Source organism: Thermobia domestica, chromosome 6 (genome assembly GCF_964235325.1).
Source record: "Thermobia domestica chromosome 6, izTheDome1.hap1.1, whole genome shotgun sequence".
In the NCBI taxonomy this organism is placed as follows: domain Eukaryota; kingdom Metazoa; phylum Arthropoda; class Insecta; order Zygentoma; family Lepismatidae; genus Thermobia; species Thermobia domestica.
The window spans coordinates 248,762,858-248,787,715 of record NC_137459.1 but is presented as its reverse complement, the minus strand read 5'-3'; the positions used below and the strand labels follow the sequence as shown (position 1 = coordinate 248,787,715).

The window sequence follows — 24,858 nt, the reverse complement described above, 5'->3', positions numbered from 1 at the left end:
TACATATTTTAAATTTACATGTTAAAAATAAATTATTCTGTGTTCCAAACTAAGGACGCTACAGTATCTCAAACATCCAAATTTGGAGGCCTCTACAACAGTAATAACGCAACTGAGCCAGACGAGGAAATGCACGTCTACAGTCCTTTAGTGTCGAATATTATGAGTATGATTTGACGTGCTTTGAACAAATAGATACAAAATTACAAGGGATTGTAAATTTGATTTTTTTTTTTCAAGAGCTTTATTTCAAAAAGTTGCATAAATAAATATCACATCCAATCGCATAGATAACTTACAATAGATGTAAAGATCATGATACCGTTTATATTAGTTTTTAATATAGCAATCCGTTCCGGAGATGTGAAATGTATGTATGAAGTTGGCAACGCTGCTTAAAATTCCTTTGCTCGAAATTTTAAAAATACTTGTATCGACCCTAACAAAAACCAAAACAACATCAACAAAATATAAGTAACGTATGTAATACGTTGTGTTAGCTTAACGTAAGTAGTAAGACAAAAATGTGGTTTTAAAAGAAGAAAAGGAATGTACTCTCTAAAAAAAAATGAAATGGGTTATACAATAGTTCGATTTTCGACATTTCTTTTTCTTCGACTACTTCTTTCAACAAACATTTGTCATTTGAGTCTTATCTAAACAACGAAGAGAGCAAGTTTGAAATGAAACCTTGACATTAATGATCAGAAATGTGATTGTAAAACGAAAAGTAACTGAATGAAGTGTAACTTGGAATTCGTTGCATGATTTAAAAAAAAAAAAAAAAAAAAAAAAAAAAAGTTTTACCACGGAACATTTGATTCATTGGTTGGCCTTGATTTTACAATCGAAGGACCCGAAGTCAGATTCCGACTTCCGTTTTTTTTTTTCTCCTTAAAAAATAAATAAAATGTACTAACGATAAGAATGTTTTGTTAACATTTGTAAGTACTTTTTTCTTAACATTCAATTAAATTGGTGTCTGTCTAGTGATAGTGTGATTCTAGGATGAAAAATTAGCAAGGTAGATTAAGTTAACATGAAACAAAAGGTTATGACAGCCCATAGCCATCCTAGACTGGACGTGCTTATCGTTTGAAAGGTGTATGTTTTGCGCTCCCTCTCTCTTCGCTGGAGTCGGCCGCCCGCTCGATATAATAATAAAAGTCGTCCTACTGGTCTAGTGGCTAGCGCATGTGTGGTTTTAGTGCACACGGTCCTAGGTTCAATTCCCGGTTGGAGGGCATTAAACCTTAATTTCACAATCATTTACTTTCATTAAATCATCCGTCTCCTTTAGCCTAAATGTCCTAACGTGGGACGTTAGAACTCAGTAATGGTTTATTAACGTGCTGAGAAGAGCTGAAAGCAAAAATATAGCGCTTAGTCTAACAATTCAATGTTATAATTGTAGTACTATACATAGATAAAAATATAAGCTCTGAAATATAGTCAGCGTCAACTCCTAAAATATATTATCAAATGTAATTCTAACATACACAGTTATTACAGTTAGTTAAAAGCGTTGTGATTAAAACATTTTTCCTGTCATTCGATGCAAACAATATTCTATCCCGTGTACCATTTTTGGGACTTTGAATTCAACATTTTTTAAAATGAAAATATAGTCTGCATAACAGCGGTTGTCAAATATTTTTTCCATAAAATTCAATTCCAGCAGTTTCCTCCTATCTTATGATGGTTCAATTTTAAAATATTTTCTCCAGTAGTCTGACGAATTGGTCAAAACCTAACTTAAAACGTAACATTTCGATGAAACATGTTTTGAATCATTTCAGTTTTCTTCAGTGGGCAAATTAGTTTTAATTTTATGTCACGAATTAAAAGTTACCTTTCATCCGGTCACCTTTCGTTTACAATTACTTCTTGACTGTTAATTTTAAGGTTTCATTTCAAACTTGCTCTTTTCATTGTTTGAATAAGACTCAAATGACATAAATGCTTGTTGAAAGAAACAATCGAAGAAAGAAATACATATAATCGAACTATTGTATAACCATTACAATTCTTTTAAAAGCACATTTCATTTTTTTCTGTTGTTAACACTTTTGTCACTACTTACGTTAAGCTAAGATAAATAGTACAATAAAACTACGTATTTCATACATTACTTACATTTTGTTGTTGTTATGTTTTATTTCATGTACTGCTATTGATAAACACATTTTCTAAATTTGGTGCAGAAAGAATTTAAAGCAGCATTGTCAACTTCACGCATACATTTTATATCTCCGGAACAATTTAAGATAGCAAATTGATGTAAACAGTTTTATGATTTTTGTTTATGTCTACTGAAAGCTGTCTACGCGATTGGATATGATATTTAAGCAATTTGTCGAAATAAATCCTTTTGACAAAGATCACATTTTCGATCTCGTGTAACTTCGTATCTATTTCTTCAAAATACATTAAATCATGATCATAATGCACTGTGTACTATAAGGTGCTGTGAATGTGCATTTCCTCATCTGTCTCAGTTGCGTTATTACTGTTGTAGAGGCCTCCAAATGTGGATGTTTGAGATACTGTAGCGTCCCTAGTTTGGCATACTATATAATTTTGTTCAACACTTAAAATCTTAAATCATCGGAAAATCATACCTGACGTAATGTTATTTAAAAAATGTGAATTTATATTGGGTTGGCAACACTGTTTATCTGATGCTATTGCATGGTATGTCAAGAAATATCCCATATTAGAAATTTCAGCGTTTTTTGTGTATTAGTTTAAAGAGCTACAAATACGTTTCAAGGTAAATGATCCACCTGTATACTCTTACATAAAAGAGAAGTGGTGGAAGGCCATACTACTGTAAGTGGAAGTGTGAAATTTGAACAGAATACTCCTTTTGTCAGGAAAGCAAGGGATAAAGAATAACTTTCGGGAGTACATATTCCGAAGTGGAGTAAAAAGGAGTTCAAATTTTTCACCAAGACTTGTCAGAATCACTATAGTTAGAGATATGAAACGTGACATAAATTCTTAATTAAAAATAAAGGAAAACATGTTTGAACGTTCTTGAAACTTTCGCTTCTAAGGCAGGAAACTGTGATATTTTTAAGATATTCAAATTTCCCTTTATTCATTCACAAAGTGCCGAATGTGAGGACTCGCTAAAGCTGGAGATCCGAAATTCGGTATGTAGACTTTAAATTAAAAATAAGAAAACACATTTCTGAAAATTTCACTTCCGAGGGGAAAAATAGGACAGTTTCAGTATTGAAATTTACTTTCATTTATTTACAAAGTGCCTAATGTAGGGATTCACTTAAGCTGAATATATGAAATTCAATGTATAATTTCTTAAATAAAAATAAGAGAATATGTGTTTTTGTGTTTTCGAAAATTACGCTTCTAAGGTGAAAATTGGTAAATTATTGAAATTTCCCTTTATTCATTTTGAAAGTGCCAAATTGTAGGGATTTGCTTAAGTTCGAAATGTGAAATTCGGTATACGAACTCTGAAATAAAAATAATGAAACAAGTGTTTAGCCTTTTCGAAAAATTCCACTTATTTGGGAAAAAGGGATCATTTCTATAATATTAAAATTGCCCTTTTGTTCTTGATGGAGTGCCCATTGTGTGGATTCGGGTTAAGTTGGCTATAAGGAACTTGGTATACAACCATTTATAAAAAATAATGAAACATGTTGTATCATTCTCAAAATTCCGCTCCTGAGATTGAAAAAGGAAATATCCACATTTCGTTTTCTTTATTGCAAAAGTGTCCAATGTTAGGATTCGTTTAAGTTGGAGGTGTGAAATTCGGTATATGAACTCTTAAAAAAAAAAGTGAAGGAATACGTATTTCTGCGTCTGCGTAAATTTCGCTTCTAAATAGGACAATTTCTATAATATTAAGATATCTCACTATTTATTCATAAAATGCTTAATGTAAGGATTCGTTTAAGTTGGTGGTGTGAAATTCGTTATATCAAGAAAACATATATTTCAACGTTTTCGAAAATTCAGCTCTTGATAGGAATAGGGGAGTGTGTACTACTAGGTATTATATGAAACATTGAAAGTAAGATCATATTAATGTATCTAGAAACGTGAGATTTGGATAGGAAACTCCTTTTGTTACGAGAGCAATAAAAAGAAAGGGGGTTCAAATGTTTTGCCCAGAATAGAATACCACATGAATCCCTGATGTTAGGGAGAAATGGAACTCGGTATATAAAATCCTTATTAAAAATAAGCGGACACGTGTCCCAGTGTTTTTGAAAATTCTCGTTTTAAAGGAAATAGCACGTTTTCTTCTTTTCTCCTTTCACATTACAAGCGATGTTGTCCGTTGTTTGTGATCACATCACAGGAACATCATTGAAAACTTTGAAATGAATTTTGGACTTACTTAACACCTACCTCGATCTAGGCTTTAATCATCACTTTAGGGCTATCTTAAGGAAGGGTATTGTGTTCAGAATTAATGCAAGAAATATCTCACAAACCACTTAAGGTGGATCACTACCCGGAAGTCAGTATAAGCATTAGTTTATTGCCTTAACCAACGCGTAAAGAAATGTCACATATTATAAGTATTACACTATAAAATAGAGTTATGCGTCAGCTACAACTTGAGATACTATTTTCTGTGCTTATGTATTCTGTTAGCTAAAAAAGTAAAATATAAGAGGAAAACTTGATCAGTTTTAAGATGAGTACGCAAGATGGCGCTTGCTGTTAGATTTTGCTACTCCTGTGCTCAGTTTTATGAAATTTTTACTTACAAGCATAAATTATTTTACAAGTAGTTGTCTCATTACGGAACATGAATATTATATTACCGTTTTTCGTGTTATGTTTTACATTTTATCCAAATATTATTTTGTGTTTACGGAAATAGTTTTAGCGGCTGAATCTCATGTTTACGCAGGACGCCATAATGCTTCGTTGCCAAACTTACATGTGTACTGTTGCAGTCACAGTAGTAGGGCAATTCCTTGTTAGCGTTTGAAGTCCAGAGGCGGAACCTGTGAACTGTGACAAAACTATTACAAATAATAAAAGTGGAAAATGGGGAAACGGAAGGAATCATACACAAAAAAGAAGAATCCAACTCAAAGTAAAAGATCGAAGAGCCAAGGGAAGCGAAGAGAAAGGCAGAATAATTCGAAGAAACAGCTAAGCGCTTTTCAATTTTTAACTGTTTGTTTCCACGTAAATATTATACACACGTGTAATACGAAGATAGTTTATTTTGACGATCATTTTGAACGTTAAATATGTAATATGTGTTCTTTCATTTTCTTCTTTTCTTTTTTTCTTTCTTTTTCTTTTTTTCTGAAACTCATTTTGCTTAGGTAAAATATTATAGCTTCTTGAAAATAATTTATATATGTTTTTCAGCTTTCATACATACCCGTTAGTGTCTGAACCCGTTAGTGGAAAATAGTAATTAATTCCACTTACTAGGGAAGTCGTGGGGTGTTACTCTGACTTCATTTTGATACTATGCTCAGTCGACTCCTTTTACATATGAAACAATTAGGCAACCGGAGAAATCCTCGATCGCAAGCTTGTTCGAATTATGGACCTTATAATTTCAAAATTGAACAGATTTTGAAAAAAGTTTGAAGAAACCATTTTTTGAGATACACGCTTCATTTTTGGTACTGAAGTGTTTTCTTGGATACTCGACGGAATGGTGAAGTCAAAACGTACGCATTTTGGAAGATAAGGGAACTTATTGGGGAAGGGATGAAGGGTAATGGCGTCTTACAACTTGCAAATAGCATCCTATTTGGCACACCGGATAAATAGGCTAATAAAATTTATTTGAAACCAACTGTATTGTCATTCAAATGTCACTTTCTGTGTGGCCATCTAAACATTAAACAATGACATGTGTCTCCGAAACGCTTTGCCGCGGGACTAACTTCAATGCGACACTCAACCAGCCGGCCTTTGTGCATTGTGGAAAAAATAAAATATTTCAGTTTAAGATCCGATGATTATACCCTTTAGGCTAAGGAAGACGATGATTAAGGTAAGTGAATGATGATGGAAGAATTGATGGAATGAGAGGAAGGGAGGAAACAGGAGTATCCCGAGAAAACCCATGGACATGATGGTATCCATTGTGGAAGACGGTGTTTCAATATTTCATCGCTAGCCATTTTTTAAAATTTTCAACGGATTTCAATGGCGATTGTTTGAAAATAGTGGCCAAACTTCAGACAATATTTTACGTATTTCGTGAGAAATGTGACCAAAAAACAAACAATCGGCTAGAGGTGATGTATTGAAACAGCGGTTTTCTCGAGAATAAAAGTCACCTAGTTCACAACTTTGAGCGCACATTCCCGTTAACCATTTTTTTTCTTCTTTAAATTTTTTGGTCTATTTTTTCATTAATATCTTAAAATATTTCCTGGAGTTTGACCAATATTTCCCAATAATACTGACATTCTAATTGCTGAAAACTAAGCACATGGCTAGCGATGATGTATTAGAACACCGTATTCTGCGATGCATAAGCATAGGCCGACAGGATTCGGAGTACCGCGGCAGGACGAGCCTGTTTGGCGCTGCTCGAGCTGTTTGAACCTAGCTACACAAGGGAAAGAACCAGGCCAGTAGTCAGTCTAAAAATGCGGGGGAGAAGTTAGGGGGGCAGATCCAACCATAGATCCAGGTTCATCATCATATTATTGTTCATTTGCAAGCTTATCGTGAAAATTTTAGGGGAGCAGTAAAAATTTAGGGGGAGCCCGGCCCCGTAGATCCCCAGGAATACGGGCCTGGGAAGAACCACAATATAGATAATCACAAGTTTAATCATGAATATCTTCATTGAATTTTGCACGCCTGGCAAACCGTTCCCAAGACAAATGTGATTGTTCAATTTGAAGGTGGACACACAGGATGGTGATATTTGAATAACAATATAGTCGAATAGGAGTATCAAATACATTTTATTAGCATATTGGCCCCAGGGGTAAAAGTGAAAAAGAATGGGCGGACGCCGTACCCCACCTCGAAAAAAAGTTAAGGCGTCCCCCAGTTCTGAAACAAACTATAATGGGTATAGATAGGCAGGGGAACGGCGTGGCGTCATGCCACTACCTACCGTCCTCCCATCCTTTCAGATCCACTTTTACCACTGGTTGGCCCAGTATGTCAAATGGGAGGCAATTTGCATGGTGTAAGACGCCATTACCCTTCACACCATTCCAAATAATTGCCCTTATCTTGCAAAATGCATACGTTTTGAACTTACTACTGTGTTGGGTATCCAGGAGAACTCCCTGATATCAAAACTGAAGCGTCTATCTCAAGAAATGGTTCTTCAAACTTTCTGCAAAATCTGTTCAATTTTGAACTTTTAACGCTCATAATTCGAATACGCTTGCGATCGAGGATTTCTCCGGTTGCCTAACTGTTCCATATGTAAAAAAGCGTCGACTGAGCATAATATCGAAACGAAGTCAGAGAAATATCCCGCGACCTTCTCTAGTTAGTACTTAAAAATTCATAAAACCGTAAAGCTTGATTTTTTTCTGAAAGTATTCAGACCCTATAGCTTCACTTGAGAAACGCAACCACTCATATAGAAATCCTTTTTCTACTCTGGAGCTGCAGTGACCCCGTGGTAGAGGATTGACATCTTGTATGTGGGGTCACTGCTTCGATCCCAGCTTAGCCAGGTGAGCTTTTTGGTGGACATACACCATGTGTGTGTGTGGATTTTCTCAGAGTTTCTCTTTGTGCTCCTACTTTTTCATTCTACCATTTAATTCATTCTTATCATCACCGTCTCGTTTAACCTATATGGCATAACCGAGAGACATGATTTTTTTTTTCTGTAACGTCCTATCATTGTGCTTCGAAGGAAAGATAGAAGGTGATGATGACAACGAATGACATGGTTGAATGAAAGGAAGAGAGGGACCCGGAAGAAACTCCACTCATGGTTTCTTCACCACAAAGTTCACTTGGCGCGAGCTGGGATCCAGCCAAAAACCTGACCCACCAGAAGTGAGTGATCTATGTCTAGCTCTTATTGATCCAATATTCTGACGAATATTGTCCGTGAATTCCGATTTGTAAGTGATACATTTACCGCTTGCGGTTTCAACATAAGAATAAGGAGCGGAGATGGAACCCATGCTTGGGACGCTGAATGTATATCAACAAATAATGTCTTGTTATCGCTTACCGTTTTGCTCTATGTAAATTGAAAGTGTGATAAGGGGCAATGCAGAATGACTGGATGAAGTAGCTACAATCATTGGCATATAGCTTGGTTCAAAGCTAAACCAAGTTTTCTTATCAGCAGTAAAACTGTCATATGGTTGTTAGCGGCCACGTGCGGTTTGTCAACCAGTTGGATGTTGCCGGTATTACAAAAGCTTAGCCGCTATCCCTGTCGCCAGGGCAAACAATGAAGTCTCGAACTATTCTTTCTCTGAGTGTTGCAAACCAATAAGCAGATACATAAAACCAGAATAACCATTTAAAATAGGGATAAAATACGTACAGGTCATTCAACAAGTAATTTGCTCTCCTATTAAAATAATAATAATAATAATAATAATAATAATAATAATAATAATAATAATAATAATAATAATAATAATAATATAGTAGTTTTTACGCCCGAGCCGTTTCGGGCTACTGTGCATTTTCGGTAATGCTCGGAAAATAGAATCGATTCTGGACCGCCCGTTGGACCGATATTGTATTTTTATCCGTATGAATCGGGTTTGCCCGATTGAACCGTACTTGAATGGGGTTGGCCTGATAACCCCGTTTTTATTAAAACAAACAAACTAATTTCCTGTGTGTACTATCCTACTTCGCAGTTTGTCCAGTTTTTATACACGTGATGCATCACATTAGAATAAAACTGATCAATTGTTCACCTGCCTAACTATATCATAAAGTGATAAATAATGTTCTTATGAGCAGAGCAAACAAACACTCAGAATCTTTATTAAGCCTACTGTAATATTATTATTAGCAATAATAATAACTAAATTCCTTGCGCAACAGCCCTTAGGAGGCCTGGACTTATGGCACTGATGACTGTGGGATGATGTATTGTCAGCACATCGGCTATCATCGCCTTTAATGCTGGCTTCATAGACTGCAGTTCACTACTTTTTTCTTTCAAGTGGCTTCCATATTCAGGGGTATAGAAGCAAAATCTGCTAAATCAATTTTTCAATTTTGTCAGGAAACGAAGAAAAAATGACGCCCGTATGTTTCAGAATTGTTGATTTTTTTTAATGGTCACAGATGAGTCAAATCTACCACAAAAAAAAAAAAAAAAAAAATCAATAATTCTGAAACATAAGGGCATCACTTTGTCTTCGTTCCCTAACAAAATTGAAAAAATGGATTTAACAGGGTTTGCTTCTATTCCCCTGAATTGTCCTCACGACGCTGGGTGAACGCTGCAACGCCAACACAATCTGGTGACTACGAATGGTCACACTTATCTTTCCTCTGACCAGACCCGGCACTGCTTAACTTCGCTGATCTCACGGGTAGTGATATTCCAGTGTAGCTAGGGCGTTAGTAGTAAAATAATAAATGCATATTGAAATAGTGAGGAAATTTGCAAGGAAATATAAGGAAGTGCTAAACTGACTCCCTGGAGCTACGGTTCATGACGGATTGTGCCTAACCAATGGCGCATTGCAACAACCATCGAGAGCTCCTCCGTGGCTAAGCGGCTAGCGTACGCGGCTTTGGCGTGGGAGACCCGGGTTCGATTCCCGGCGGGAGCTCATGTGGTTCGGATTTCACGTTAATCAGTAGGTCCACGTCTCATATAGCCTCGCTGCTGAACGGGACAAAAAACTCAAACTCAACTCAACAAAACCATCGGCCACACACTGAAAATATTCGAGATAGGAAGATATCGGCTTTTAAACTGTGTTGCTATTTCTTTACGCAGTGCTCGAAGTGGGAGATCTAAAGAAGTATATCATGCATACCCCCCCTCTTCTATTTAGATCATTGCCTTTACATCACTTATGGAGGAAACATAATGCAAAGGCTTAGATCGGGAGTAGAGAAGTTTTGCTCTATTCGGTAATATTTACATGCTTCCCGACATAGTTTACATCAAAGTAATTTGTATTTTAAGCTTAAACAAGTAGAATAAAATAGCTTTATTCTATTTCATATGACGTGGGCTGATTGCAAAGCCTCTTAAAAGCTACGGATGCCAGACGGAGGAACCGCAGTACAATGCTACTATGATAACCGTAGTGGGGTTAGCCATACTGACAGCTGAAAAAAGTTCAATGTGAGTTCGAGCGGCAACGCCGGATTCTAGTTACAAAGAAGGATTTATGGTAGGGACAAGTGAACCCTTAGATCTTGACCTTCGAGGAAAAAGTTGGCGATGTTTTGTCGCGTAGTATAAGTCACTGTTCAATCTGTAATATTATCCACGCTGTACTCAGATTTCGGAATGTGTGTGCCAGGATGGTATCACGCCAGTCGATAGACGAACTGAAGCAGCGATGTGTTGATGTGTCACGAGATTTTGCTACGCCGTAAACGAGAAGGTAGTGACTTTCAGAAGAGATTCGTTACTGGGTATGAAACATGGGTGCACTACTACGTTCCAGAAGTAAGAAAGCGAGCATGCAATGGCAGTATCCATTATCGGACACAACCATCTACAGGGAAGTTAGTACTTTCTTCTGGGACCAAAAGGGTGACATTTTGGAGCGTTACAGCATAGGGAACCCATAGTCAATAATATCTTGTATTCCGATCGCCAAAAAGGTCCTAAACTTACTATACGACGTAATACGGACTTCTGAAAACAAATTTCCTCTATAACATAACAATACTCGGCCTCATACTACTGCCTGTGCAATGGCTGCGATCATTGAAAATCTTCATTTCATCCTCCTTTTGTACTGAATCTCGCCTCAGTGGTGAAAGGCACTAAAGATAAAGAAGTTGCAATCTGATGAAGAGGTGCAACGAATGGTGTATGACTGATTGCATATCCAATCAAAAAAAAAAAATCTTTAGAGGCATTGGGACACTTTGGAAGTAATGGGAAACTTATATTGAGCGTAGAATGGATTATGTAGAAAAATGAAATTCATTTGTTCCATGCTCTCTCAATATTTTCCTTTTATAAGTTTTAAAAGGTTTTTTGACACCTCGTAACACTAGAAAATTGTTGTTTCCGTAAGTACCAGATATGGAAGTGGAGATACGATTTTAACAACCGGTTCCAAGAACCTGAGAAATTTTAATAACCGGTTCGGACGAACTAGGTGAATGACACCTTTGAGTAAAACAATAGACCCGTATGCTCTGTCAACGATCAGACTATGAGCGTACGCAGTGGAGACAAGGGGACAATCGCTTTGCCCTGCACTTTCGAAAGGTGTTTGGTTGTTTCAAAACGCTTTTACCCAGAAACACACATGAACGAACATTATATTTGGTTACACATACTAGAATATTTAACATAGACCTATTTAATGTAGTCCACAAAGATATACAATATGCCTGAATAATAACTGTTTTGCATCATGCGTTATGTGCATCAATGTATATCGTGCTTTTGCCCCTTCCACGGCCTTGGGAAAATCCTGCGGGTGTTTCTGGATAAAAGTGTTCTTATTCGGAACTGTTATTATCTTCAGGTGTGCATAGTATCAAGTATGAACCAGTACTAAAATATAGCGTGAAATTGTTTTGAATAGCATGCCACTATAAACAAGAATCACAGAATTCATACTTGAGCTTATTATTGTTGAAGATCGTGTTATACTATATGAAGTACATCAATCAAGGTTCAAAAGCAAATACTTGCAAAACACATGGAGAAATGAAGTAGGTTAAATATACTAGTAGATTTTAATAAAATTAGCTGTAAATAGCTTGGTAGGTAGAACACCTGGCGCACGAGACCGCTGGTTCGATCCCACTTTTCGCCAGGAAGACTTTCTGTAGGACCCATAGTGTGCGTGGATTTTCTCGGATTTTTCCCCACTTCAGTCCACCATTTCGATAATCATCATCACTGCTTCTTTTAGATTCAGACTATAATCGTCGAATATTAAACTAGAAAATTTCAAATAGCGCCTTCGGCACCCTAACACCCGTGCTAATCGCGTAGTTTTACTCGCTGCGAGAATTTATGCAGAGTCATTCTGACGCGTGATTACTAAAGAGTTCGACCAATATATGTTTCCTGCAGTAGTCAGGCCTTTAGTATGACGCTAATCATACGTCAAAACGACTCTGCATAAAGCCCTATCTCAGTTTCCTTATTCCACCTGGATTGTGAAACAAATCTGTATGTAAGTAAGGAACCTAGTAAAAGTTGGTGATAGTTTTCATTTAACGTAGCCATGTTTGGTCCAGAAAACGCTGGAATTTTAGCCATAATGAATATCATCCCGGTAGCCACTCCAAAATTGTAGGGGGACTCGGCTGAAGTTAGAGGGGGCTCGATCCAACAATATTATAGTTCATTTGCAAACCTACAGTGAAAATTTTAGGGGGGCGGCCCGCCTAGACCTCCCTGGATACGGGCCTGATGCTTATGCCATCTAAAGTAAAGTTACACTAAGACATTCAACTTACAAAATATATGCACTGGGGAACACACCTTACAAAATACCTGCACGGGAATACAACTGACAAAATACCACGCTTGAAAGAACTGAGTCTGTTTTGTTGAAATGATCGGATTTGTTTAATAGTTTTGTATTTGGATACTTATTCTTAATTTGCACCTTTGAGACATCTAGTTATAGATAAACATATATCTTTGTAATTTGCAAAGAAAATTTTACCATGCAAATAGTTTTCGTTACCCCTAAATGCAGTTTGAGTCGAATTTTGCCCAAAAAACGCTGGAATGTTAGCCCCTAAAGTAAAGCTGCTCCAAGGATTGCAACTTCGCCTATAAAATAACATTTTTGAACCTACTAAGAATATGTTTTGTCCTATTTACCTAGGTAATGAATTTGTATTTGTACACCTATCCTCAATCTGCACCGTAGAGGCATCTAATTATAAATAAATGTATAACGTTTAACTGCCGTTTTCTAAGAAACTATTACCATAGAAATGATATTTCCCCCTAAATACAAATTGAGTTGCTCTTTGACCAAAAAACAAGGAGATTTTAGCCATGATATATTAAATCTCTAAAGTAGAGATAAGTTTTACACCAAGGATTACAATTAGGCGTATAAAACACCATTTTTGAGCGTACTGAGAGTCTGTTTTGTCCAAAAGATGAAATTTATGTAATGATTTTGTATTAGTATAGGCATTCTTAACCTGCACTGTAAAGAAATCTAGTTTGAGAGATCCACATAACGTTTCATAAGTTAAAACTCACTTTTGATCAAAGAATATAATTAATTCATATTTTAAAGCAGGCAGTATTGAGTAAAATGGAAATAAAAGCTCTCATTTCTCTTTGTTGTAAATCATGTATAAAATGCGGCCGTGTCTAAACACTTTTCTATCCGTAACTCATGTGGCAACATCGCATGTATCGCAATGAGCTCTGCCATCTAGTGAGAAAGTTTTACCCTAAAAGTGACTAGCGATCCAGCTTAAGTTAGGACGGTGGATTCTGTACTGCAAATTTGTGGACACGTGACCTAGTATTTTCCAAAATTCAAGTTTTAAGAGAGGAGGGGCAGTTTCTATGATTTTTTGCCACATTGGAATTGACGCGTTCTATCGTGTGATCGGCTAGCTGATCGCAACATGGAAAACTGCTTAACCGTTTGAAATGGATTTTGGAACATATTTATACTTTCATCAAGGGTATCATGCTACATTGCTTAACGTGCATATCCTAAGGGGAGCTCAAAATTTATGACAAAATAGATTATTTTCTGTGTTTATATCACATTACAATTTCATTGAAATCTGTATCGTAAGGGAGGAGGAAGGTTTAAATATTTTCAATAAACCTATTTTCCCCGTGCGAAGATAAAGTATTTCAGCTAATTTATATGTATATATATTGAAAGAATGCAGTAGCTCAGATGTTGTTTCATCATTACAGACTTTATTAACATTCTTCAGGTAATACACATAGAAATGAATATTCATTTGCTTTCATGTTTGTCCGGAATAGAAATGCATACCGTTGGCTTGCAAACTTCTAGGTAACTGTATCAAAGAGACTGAATTTAGAAATTTTTGGCACATATCCCAAGCGGGGCGCAGAGAGTTCAAAGGGAAAGAGGTGGTTTAACATTTATGCCAAACATAGAGTATCTCACAAGCTCCTTACGTTATGAAGATGCAGCTGGTGTGTAAACTGATTTTTAAAAGCAAGTCGATATACGTATATAACTTACAATTTGGAAAAATTCTGTTGGAGTAGGAAGGGTAGGATGGGGTGACAATTTAAAAAGAAAAATAATCGAAAACGACCAATAGTAGTCTTGAATCTATAGTTTTCGGGGTCGCAGAGATGAATAGTGACACTCCAGATGCTGTCTAAGTTCGGTTTCCACTGCCGTGGGGTATGACAAGGAGTGAAGAATAAAGTGTCTAAAATGATGAGATTAGTGTTGAATCCATCGTTGTCGGGTTCGTTAGGTTGATTTGTGACAGTCTCAGTGACATTTAAGCGAAAGTGTAGCTAAGAACTTGCATGTCAGCAGGCCTGGGAGTTTGAAGGCGTTGCTAGTCGTTATTTGTTGTACTTAGTTCTTTATTTTCAAATATTCTGCATAATTATTATTCTTCCCGTGCGAAGCCGGACACTTCTGCTAGTAGGTAAATAATAATGACTTAGATAGAAAAAAAATTAATAATAGCAACAAAAACTTAGATATTGTCGGTCTCTTTTCTTCAGCACCGGAATATATGTTCGAAATTATTACCTTAGCTCTGCAAACATACTTTCGTTCGAAGTGAATAGCGCTGTAGTTGCACCTTTTTTTTTTCTTTCTTTGATCTCTACCGTCGCTATCCTTTTCTTTAAATTCGGTATTGTAGGGTGTAGTGGTGCATAAGGCCTGGAAATCGTTTTTGAACTTCCTTTGAGAGCTGTGCACTTCCTAATAATGAACATGAATTACTCAACGTTATAAAACGTCATTTGTTAATGTCAGCCACTTTTATTGCCTAGCATAACTATGTACGCAGATGTGAACATTTTAATTGAGATTTGGAATAAGCCATTATTATTATTATTATTATTATTATTATTATTATTATTATTATTATTATTATTATTATTATTATATTATTTGTGGAGAATTTATTGAAGTTTGTATTGGAAAAGCATATTTTGGTGCACCTTTTATGTCATAAAATATTATTACAAAAAACCAAAGGATGAATAAAACTACCATACATTAAATATCATAATCATCAGATAAGATAATTGGAAACCACTTGTAATTTAACCTTACACATTTTCGTGGAAATATAATAGCGACTAAGTTTTTTTTTTTTTTTTTTTTTAATAACTTTTCGCGCTCTCGCTCTATATCTTGCACACAAGTACATCTAGCCGTTCTTTCTGATCTTAGTGACTAAGGAGTCTCCTGCTCTGCTTTTGGTGCACATGGTCTCGGGTTCAATTTTCGGTGGGATAGCATAAAGAATTGAGTTTCACAGTCATTCACTTTCATTAATCATCTGTCTCCTTTAACCTAATGGAGACAACCATGGAACATTAAACTAAAAAGCTTCATTTTTATTTACACAAGCACGCACGCCTTATAGAAAGCATACACAGTCTTCGTTCTCACAAGAATTTAATATTTAAACCTACTTGATTTGCGTTTGTTGTTCGGATTCAAAACCTGTTTGTCCTTGTGCCATGAACTTCACAAAGTAGACGAAGAGATGACATACGTAATAATCCCGGTTCTGCAATCAGTAGGAATAGTTGATCATCTGGGAACGCGCAGAGACGGAACATTTCTTAATCGTCGGTTATTTTTCTCCCCAGTAATCAACAGTTGCAGATACATACTTGTACATATGAAAGAAGTTGGATCTTAGGTGAATAGTAGCCCTTGGAAATGCACCTACATAACGCCGGGTTTGGATCAAGTCAGGGGTTTTAAAACCAGTAAGTTGCTGCTGTTATTTTCGGGAGGGACCGCGTCCCGTGTATAAAGGAGCTACGAATATTTCAGTCGTGTAATCCTAGGCAATAAGTAGAAGGTGTATTGTTTTGAGTACGAATATGCTTAACACTACTTTGCAGTCAATTAGGTATTTTCAGTCAGTTTTGTTAAATATGGTATGTTCAAATGTTACAAGTTTTAGATTCTTCTAAGCATTCATAAAGCACACAACATGTATTCGTTTCTTTATTCATGAGTTCACTTCTGGCTTCATTGTTGTCTTTACAGCCGCCACTTCGAGGGTCCAATTTGTGTAGTTAGGCATTACATAAGGTTGCTATCTCAATAAGCATCAATTTAATTGCAGTAAAGAAGAAGAATTGTAGTAATTTTTAAGAACTTGATACTATTAATTTATCAACATCTATATCGTTAATGACGTTCATTATATCTTAAGAATAATGATGATAATGAAACAGTGTGATTGAAACGTGGATTGACATTAAGTGATCTTATGAACTAATACTCAAACTGGATTAATTGTTAAGTCAGTATTTGTTGTATCTATAGATGTAATAGCGTAGCTATGATACCTAAATTGGTAGGAGAAGGACAAAAGAACTTTCTTCACGTCTATCAGAAGTAGTAAGGACGGAACTGTAGTCTATTATTAAGATGGCTCTTAAGTTCGGGGGGGGGGGGGGGAGAAGCACGAGCCTACTCGATATGCAGTTGAGATACAAAGTATTTTTTTTTAGTTATTTTCGTATTTCATGTCCAAAAAATGTAGAAATTACGTAAAGGTTAGTATGGTGATTAACTAACCTTATTTAAGAAACATAAAGAAACTAACGTACTGTACCAAACGGAACTGAAAATAACACAAATCTTCGAGTAGCATTGTAGTACGAAACTAATGTACTGTTCTGAAAGTAGCAAAGTATATTGTGGTAAAGACAGTAGAGAGGAACACGCGAAACTTATATGTAAGATATAGATAGCCACCGTTATCCGTTAAGACATTAACGGATGAATTCCATTAACAAACTCAGCCAGAATAATCTCTGGCTATCTATTGCACAAGCCATAGTTCGAAATCTTGCTTACACATACGGAATATTGGGCATAGATAACCACTGTTAAAACCACGGTTACCGATTAAGGTTTCAACAATTACTACATTAAAAACTCGACTGAAATAAACGCTCTAGCCATCTATTAGAAAACTAGAATTCAAAAATTTCCTTGCGTGTATGCGTATCCGTAGATAGCCATTGCTAAAGTCTGCATTACCCATTAAGATGTTAATGGATTGACTCCATTAACGATCTCGGGCGAGATAATTCTTTCGGTTATCCATTGCAAAAAAAAAAAAAAAAAAAAAAAAAAAAAAAAAAAAAAAAAAAAAAAAAAAAAAAAAACAGAATTTAAAAAAAAATCGTTTTCGTTCAAGTTATCGTGCGAAATAACGGGCATACAAACGTACAAACAACCACAGTCTTATAAAGTCTCACTGCGTGATCCTAATAACGCATAGAACCACTTTCTGACTGGAGGTGTAGAACGGAAATAATGCCGCAATGTGTATTAAGCTAAAACAATGTACCCTCACTGACTCGGTAATTCACTATCAGTAAGCAACAGTATATAATATATGCTTGTTGTGATACTACTCAAAGTATATGAGGTTGTTGTTTTGGCATAATGGTAATTCCTTTTCGAAAATGCACAGATAAAATTTCGCTTCTGGAACATTTAACTGGTAATGTTAAACAGGAAAATGTAGAAATATTTAGAAAGAATTGTCGAATCCAACTGATGGATCACCGAGTACGAAATCTTGTCATCACTATCATTTGACACAGTAATATTTTGTTCTAGCACAAATAGTGAGTGAAATACAAATAAAGGAAGCTAATATAATCCAACTTTGATACCTAACCGAAGAGCTACGAGCAGTTCGTTCCTGATTCTGAGATACTCAGACATCGTTTACTGTTGTAGCTACAGAAAGTTATGGTAAATGAATCCTACAAATTTATTTCCTTAAAAGGGATAGTTTTTATATCATGATAGTTATGAGCATTATTGCTCAGTTTGTTTGTTACGATTTATCACTCGAACATCATTTATACTTACAAACACATACAATTGCATTTATATGTTTAGGAGTGCTTATTACCATCTGTACAGTGTGACCATAAGTAAGGGGTTGTAGATGGATTTATATGCATTCGATATTGAAATGTAAGACAAGAATTTGTTGTGATACAAAGTGACATATGAAGCATGAAACTTCCCACGGGTGACAGATGTAGGGAAAGTTGATCAACTTGAAGAACTATGTACAATGGACCCCGCTAACTGAAGCAGATGCCATCGTTGAAGCTTAATTGCAAGTCAACAATCCCGCCCTGGGAAAAGAAAAATGTCAAGAAATAAGCAGATACCGTTCTACGACTTTTGCTCTAAATACTGGATCAAAATTTTTAAAATCGATATCATAAGATAATACGCATTTCAACGTAGCTGTATTTGTAGCCCCATATTTGAGTTTGTTCTGTGGCATTCCATTCGGGATTCTTTTGCGGTACTTCACTACGGCACCGTCATTTCATTCATGGCTACTTGGGGAATTGTTTTCTAGGCTTAAACCAAAGTGCAACTATTGACACATCCCTGCTGTTCGTCGGACTTCACAACTTGCGACTACTTTGTAAAGACGAGAATATGTTACAAACTTTCAATGCAGAAGTCAAGGGTATCCTCCAGAGAAGTAGAAAAACTCCCTCAGAAGCCAATGTTCTAAGGAGTGAATAACTGTATTACTTTAGAGAATAGGTCACGTTGAACGTTTTTCAAGTTTTGTAAGGTTTGGGCAGTTACTGGGTCGCATTTTCATTGCAACCTGAATGCAGATGCGAATTAAGTCATCATGTTTCTTCGAAGAATGTTAATCAATTCTGTCCTTACTTTTTCAAGAGATTACAGAAATTGAGAAAAAGTATTAAACATTTTGTGCGTGTTTTTCGCTGAGTATGCTATTCAAATTTTTTGCGTTTTTGCGCAATTTCTTCCGAACCCTGCGACGAGGTAGAGGAATACATTGTCAACGAAAACATAACCCTGTAGTATTATGTAATCGGAGAACTTTTACGATTATTATGTGATTTTCGCAACTAGCAGCCTTTTGTGTAATACCAAAGTATGACTTGTATGATACCAGAAGGTGGCTTGAGCACTTCAGTACAAAAATTCTGCATAAGAACGTTTCTAGGTTGAGCTGATATATACATATTCCATTTCTCCTCCTTCCATTCTTTATTATTATTAATATTACTATTGAGCATTTTAAAAATAAATATTCCATCTCTCAGAGAGAAATATTCTGTCCCATTAAGCTTATCGGACGCCTAAAATAATGATTCTTGCTGCGAAATTTACGGTTCACAGTATGATTCTTAATCCAGAAATTATGCTTAAGAATCATGATAATTTATTTGCTCTAATAACAGATTACTACTTTATTATGAGAAATAATTTCCATTGTTTGTTTATGCTGTTTCGTTTAACAAATATAATTTGACAACCAACTTGGAAATTTAGTCTGTTTGCAGGGCTTAAAACATTTAACTGTGCCATTAGTCCACTTTGTGCTGCATACTATTATATCAGAAAAGCTTATTATATAAAATTAGAGAATAAGATTATAGGTAATTAAGATGCAAAGCGATTTAGGACACGCAGATTGTTATGAATTTAGACTTTGGTCGTCATTAGCATGCTTACAAAAGTAATGGTGTAATTTCAGAATATTTCATAATGCTTCATCCATAAAAAATAAAAAAATAAAAAAATGGAAAATTGACTATTATTTTCACGTATAGGCGTATATATCAGTTCATATTATTGCGAAGTTTTTGTCTTTGATTTCTGTAAAGCTTTCCTGCTGACTTTTTCTCACTTTCCTTTAGAATATCTAAATTCAACAGTGCATGCAGCCATTTTAGACACAAATTATTAAATAAACAATGTAAACTATAAAATGTTTCAATCTTGTAATTTACGTTTCCAGCCGGCTTATTTATATTTCTGCGAACATTTTTTTTTTTTTTTTTTTTTATGTAAGCATTTCTCCTACAGGAAGCTGTTCCTATTCCATCTAGATGACGTTTCATTTGCAGTATTTTGCACATACAAACTTAGCATATTGAAATCGTTCACATCACTGCTTTTTGTCCGTCTTTGCAATTCTCAAGTCGTAAGCACTGGAGGCATTCTAAGTCATTTACACATGCTGGTAAATTCGGATTTGCATTTGGTAGCAGGGAGACTTATAAATGTCATTCTAAAGACTTTGTGATTTCTGCAGCGATGAGCGTTCGGGTTTTTCAAGCTTTAGGCTTAGGCAATACAAGTAAATACCTTTCAGCTATTTGTATAACAGGGAAGAAACAACGATCTGAAACTGGACTTGGGACGGAAAGAAATTAAATTTGCACGTTTGGAATTATCATACAGACCTGTAGTTAAGTTTCCGCATAAAGAAAGAAACAAAAAATCGTTGAAATTATTTTCTTTATGAAATAACTGTGCATGCATAATTTTGTGAGAAGTCAAATTAACGGGTGCATTTAGTAGGCCTGCAAAGCTAGAGAATGTGCAATTTTTGTGGCAACCCTTCTACTATACGGGAAAAATAAGAATTTGCTGTACCAATCGCGCTTTTTTAAATCATTGAAACCCCAATTCGTTTATTTTATATGATAGACACACTTCTAATTAGCTTTTTTACTGACAGTTTACGGTAGTGAACATATCTTTCTGCTCACGTCAGTCACATAGCGAAAGCTTCATTGTTATTCTCGGACAGATTTGCGTCCATCTTCATATATATATTTTTTTTAAAAGTACTTTTGTTAGGATAAATAATTTTCCAGTGAATTATCTTTGGAGAACTCATGATGCAGCACGTGATGAAACTGAACGTACATCATTGATGGAAATAATTATATATTTTGAAAAGTGCAAATGCACTATAGCAGTAGCTCTCTTTTAACATACTGCAATAATTTCGATATTTTCTTTGTGTCGCAGAAGTTTAAGAAATGAGGTAAATTGCAGGTATCATGAGACCAGTTTACCAAGGAAGTAAATGAGGTTTGTGTCTGTAAGTTCTGTGGAATAGGCTGCTTCTGATAAGGTGTATCAGGTGAGAAATGAGAGACTGAATTCAGGAAACTATCGAAACGTTGTATGGAAGAATTGAACTCTTCCAAATACTTCGCATCACATAGTAGTTAGTCATAACGCAATAATTGGCAAACTCAATAATACATTTTAGTAATTTTCGTCTTCCTGCTCAAAACATTAACAACGGTACATATTTTATTAGTGAAACAAGTAGTAGAAAAAAATCCGGAAAAGTGCGTCTACCAATTTAAATATGTCGGGACAAATATACTTCCATTCTTCTCTATCGTTTGGGTCACAAATATTCTACGGAGTAGAATATTTGCGATTTTACCGCCGTCACAAACTTCAGGCAAATTTGCTTTTAGTATGAAGAAAGTACATGTCCTCCTCCTTCCCCTTAAAACGGGAATTCTCAAAATTGCTGAGGACGTGTCCACTTATTTTAATGAGGAGTTCATATACAAAGTTTCATCTTCCTAACTTGAGAGGATCGTGAGACACTCAAGTTTTTCTCATAAATTTTGACTCCCCGCTTCCTCCCTTAGGATACACAGTTTAATTAAAGTAACATGATAATATACCAATTCGAGATACGTGGTAATTATATCTAAAAATTGACTTCAGATAGTTTAGCTATTTTCCCGTCATGCGATCACGAACAAGATCTTTTTCATTTTTATATAATAGATAAGCCACTAGATGGCATAGTCACTGTAAAATTGGTACATTTGTGACATTCCTCGTCTTCATTCGACTTCTTCAAATGTTGGTGCCATGTCTATTGTATGAACTTGCCACTTCATGTTTGGCAAATATAGTGCATTTTAGAATATAAGTTTAGGAGATTCTTCAGTTAAATATATTTAAATTCTCGTTTGTTTGTTTATGCTATTTTGTTTAATTTTTCAGGATGTTCCTCAGAAGATACCAAAGTTAACTATAGTTCCACCAAGACCACCAGAAGTCAAAGACTCTAAACACCATAGGTCCCATAAATTGCATAAATCTGAAAGACATAGAAAGCATAAACACAAAAAAAGAAGAAGAAAGTTCAACAGTGGGGATGAAGATGAAGACAGTGAAAATGAGTACAGTGATCCAGACTTTTTAGTGTAGTGTGAGTGAATTGTACATATTTGAATGAGGTGATGTGATTCGTGTGGTTTAATGAAAATGCTATTGATTTAGCTGTGAAATTGCCGCATCGTATCACACATTGTGAAATTAAACTTAAAATAATGTACGATGAACATAACTATTGATCAAACATTTTATGTAAAGAAAAATATTTCAATGAAAAATATATCTTTAAAAGAACTTTATATTAATCATCACTGCGTTGTAAATATGTTCATTTGTAAATAAAAGTGAAAAAAATTACTAAATTATAAAGTGTTCAGAAAACTGTTCACAGAGGTGCGATTCCAGAGGGTGTTGGATTTGAAGATATTCAAAGAAAAGGCATGATACAGTTCCCTATTGTGCAAGAGTAATATGTGAAGTATGTTATACTTCATAAGTGCAATGGATTGTTTTAATATTTATTTCTAGCACAAATATGAACAGTCCTTAATGCCTAAAGAATAATATAAAACTTATTTTCAACAAATATTAGAGTAGTTTATAAGAAATATACAGAAGATCCAGTCACTGTTGAAGATCGGCGACGAATAAATAATGAAAAAAACTACTATATAACATTTTATAATTTGTGAGAAAATTTGTTGTTTACACACTTAGATAGTTTCTGAACTTCGCGTGCAGTAAAGAATATTGCACAGTAAATCTAATTTTTGTCAGGTACAAATTGTGCATACGCTGAGCAATACTAGATATGAAGGTTTTTGGTAAGTAGAAATAGTGTTGAGTTTGATTTCACATTTAATGGCGTAGAAAAAGAACGAACGAAAAAAATATACAAGCCATTGAGTTTGAAATGTTCTCTTTGAAGAGAGTGTCCAACTCAGCACGATCTATTTTTAATCAATTAATTTGTAAAGAGATGAAATGCATTAAAAAAACTGAAAATTTGTACAAACATATGTAGAAGTTTCTCTCTTTTGCTCTCTCTCTCTTTTTCCCGTTCTTCTTGAGTTCTTTCTGTTCTTTTTCTCTCCGAGAAGGTACTTTTATTATATTATTCTGTCAAAATAATTTGAGATTGTTTATACTGAGAGAATCATTTTTGCAAAGTTATTTTTTTAGAGCAATATTTCTTTAAAAATTGTACAATATATGTGGATTCTGCTTTCCGTTGCTTTGAAAATATTTAGTATTATAAAAGAAGGCTTAAGTCGCTTATATATCACCAGAAACGTGCCACTTGAAGAATAAGAAAAAAATTTTAAAGCGATACTTTTTTTAAAAGGAAAGAAAAGTGAAGATGTATTAGTTTCTCAGCGAAAAATTATATTTTTTTATGTGTCAGTGAGAAAGTACATTGACAAAAATGTAAAGAAGTGTGGATTAATATTTTCAAAAACAAGAAAAAAAACTGCTTTCTTTTGAAATCGATTATTATATCAATTGTTTAGTGAAAAGAAATCTGTGAATCGAGGAAGAAGTCTGAATTAAATTAAATTATTAAAAATTAAACAAATAATGTTATCATGTGTCCCAGTATTGTTTATTTTCAATATTTGTTCACGCTAATATTAAGTTTGGTAGGTTGTGTTGAGATCTCGTATAAGAACTGGAAATGCATTTGCTGTTAAAGTAATTATACCTACAACCTTCATACTGCGCATTGTCTTTCGTCTTACGTCATTTATCATCATCAGACAGGTAAAGTGAGCAACAAAAGTTATTTCTACGAAAGCATTACACATCAAAAATGTTTTTCATGTGGTGGGACGGACTTTGCTTTCATATATAAATATATAAATATATATATATTGAGTCATTAACTTATTGTCATTTGCATTTTCTAGAAAAAATATAGAATAAAACTGTGTTGATTGTATTTTTTACAACGTGAGCATAGATTTTTTTTCCACCTTCACCTGTTATAATTTGTATTAAGTTTTTAAGAAAGTATGAGTAAATTTATTTTTAAGTTCTAAGCTCCAGGATGTGATAGACTAGCCCATTCTGTTGCAAACAGCAATATTTGTGTTTGGTTGATAAGAATTTATTTTACGAAATCAACATAAATGCAAACTTATTTGCGGGTTGTGTTTTTCTAGAAAAAGAAAGTATTGTAAAATCAGAACTAAACAGTGTAGTAGCTACTAATCCTGCGTATTGATAGTCATAAAAATTGAAAGATGCGAAGTATTTTAAAGTCGGAATTGATTGTTTTTAATTTAGTTGCTGCTTATATATAGAGATACATATTTTACAATGTTACTCGTGTAAGTCAGAGTAAAGTTATTTGTGTAATTAATGAAATGGCAGACATACATATTTGAATTATTGTCCATCGCACTAACTTCTCAGTTACATATGTTTATTTCGAGCATATTAACATTTATTTAGTTTACTTACTTTTTGTCTTGCTTCAGAAGTAATCTTGTTTAACGCTTTTACATTCCCAACAAAAGAGATTTTCCGCCTAAGAAATCCCATATTGTAAATTTGGACATAC

At 34.9% G+C, this 24,858-nt stretch overlaps 1 protein-coding gene across 4 annotated transcripts in view; it reads left to right on the top strand.

Moving 5' to 3' along the window:
* Positions 1 to 24,249, top strand: part of Nipped-B (Nipped-B cohesin loading factor) — a 212,886-nt gene extending 188,637 nt beyond the window's left edge. For all 4 annotated transcript variants that reach the window (XM_081762740.1, XM_081762741.1, XM_081762738.1 and 1 more), the window contains exon 32: positions 22,182 to 24,249. In XM_081762740.1, the coding sequence (XP_081618866.1) occupies positions 22,182 to 22,388 (207 nt within the window). In that variant the 3' untranslated portion in view covers positions 22,389 to 24,249. The remainder of the gene's footprint in view (positions 1 to 22,181) is intronic.
* The last annotated feature ends 609 nt before the right edge of the window (positions 24,250 to 24,858 follow it).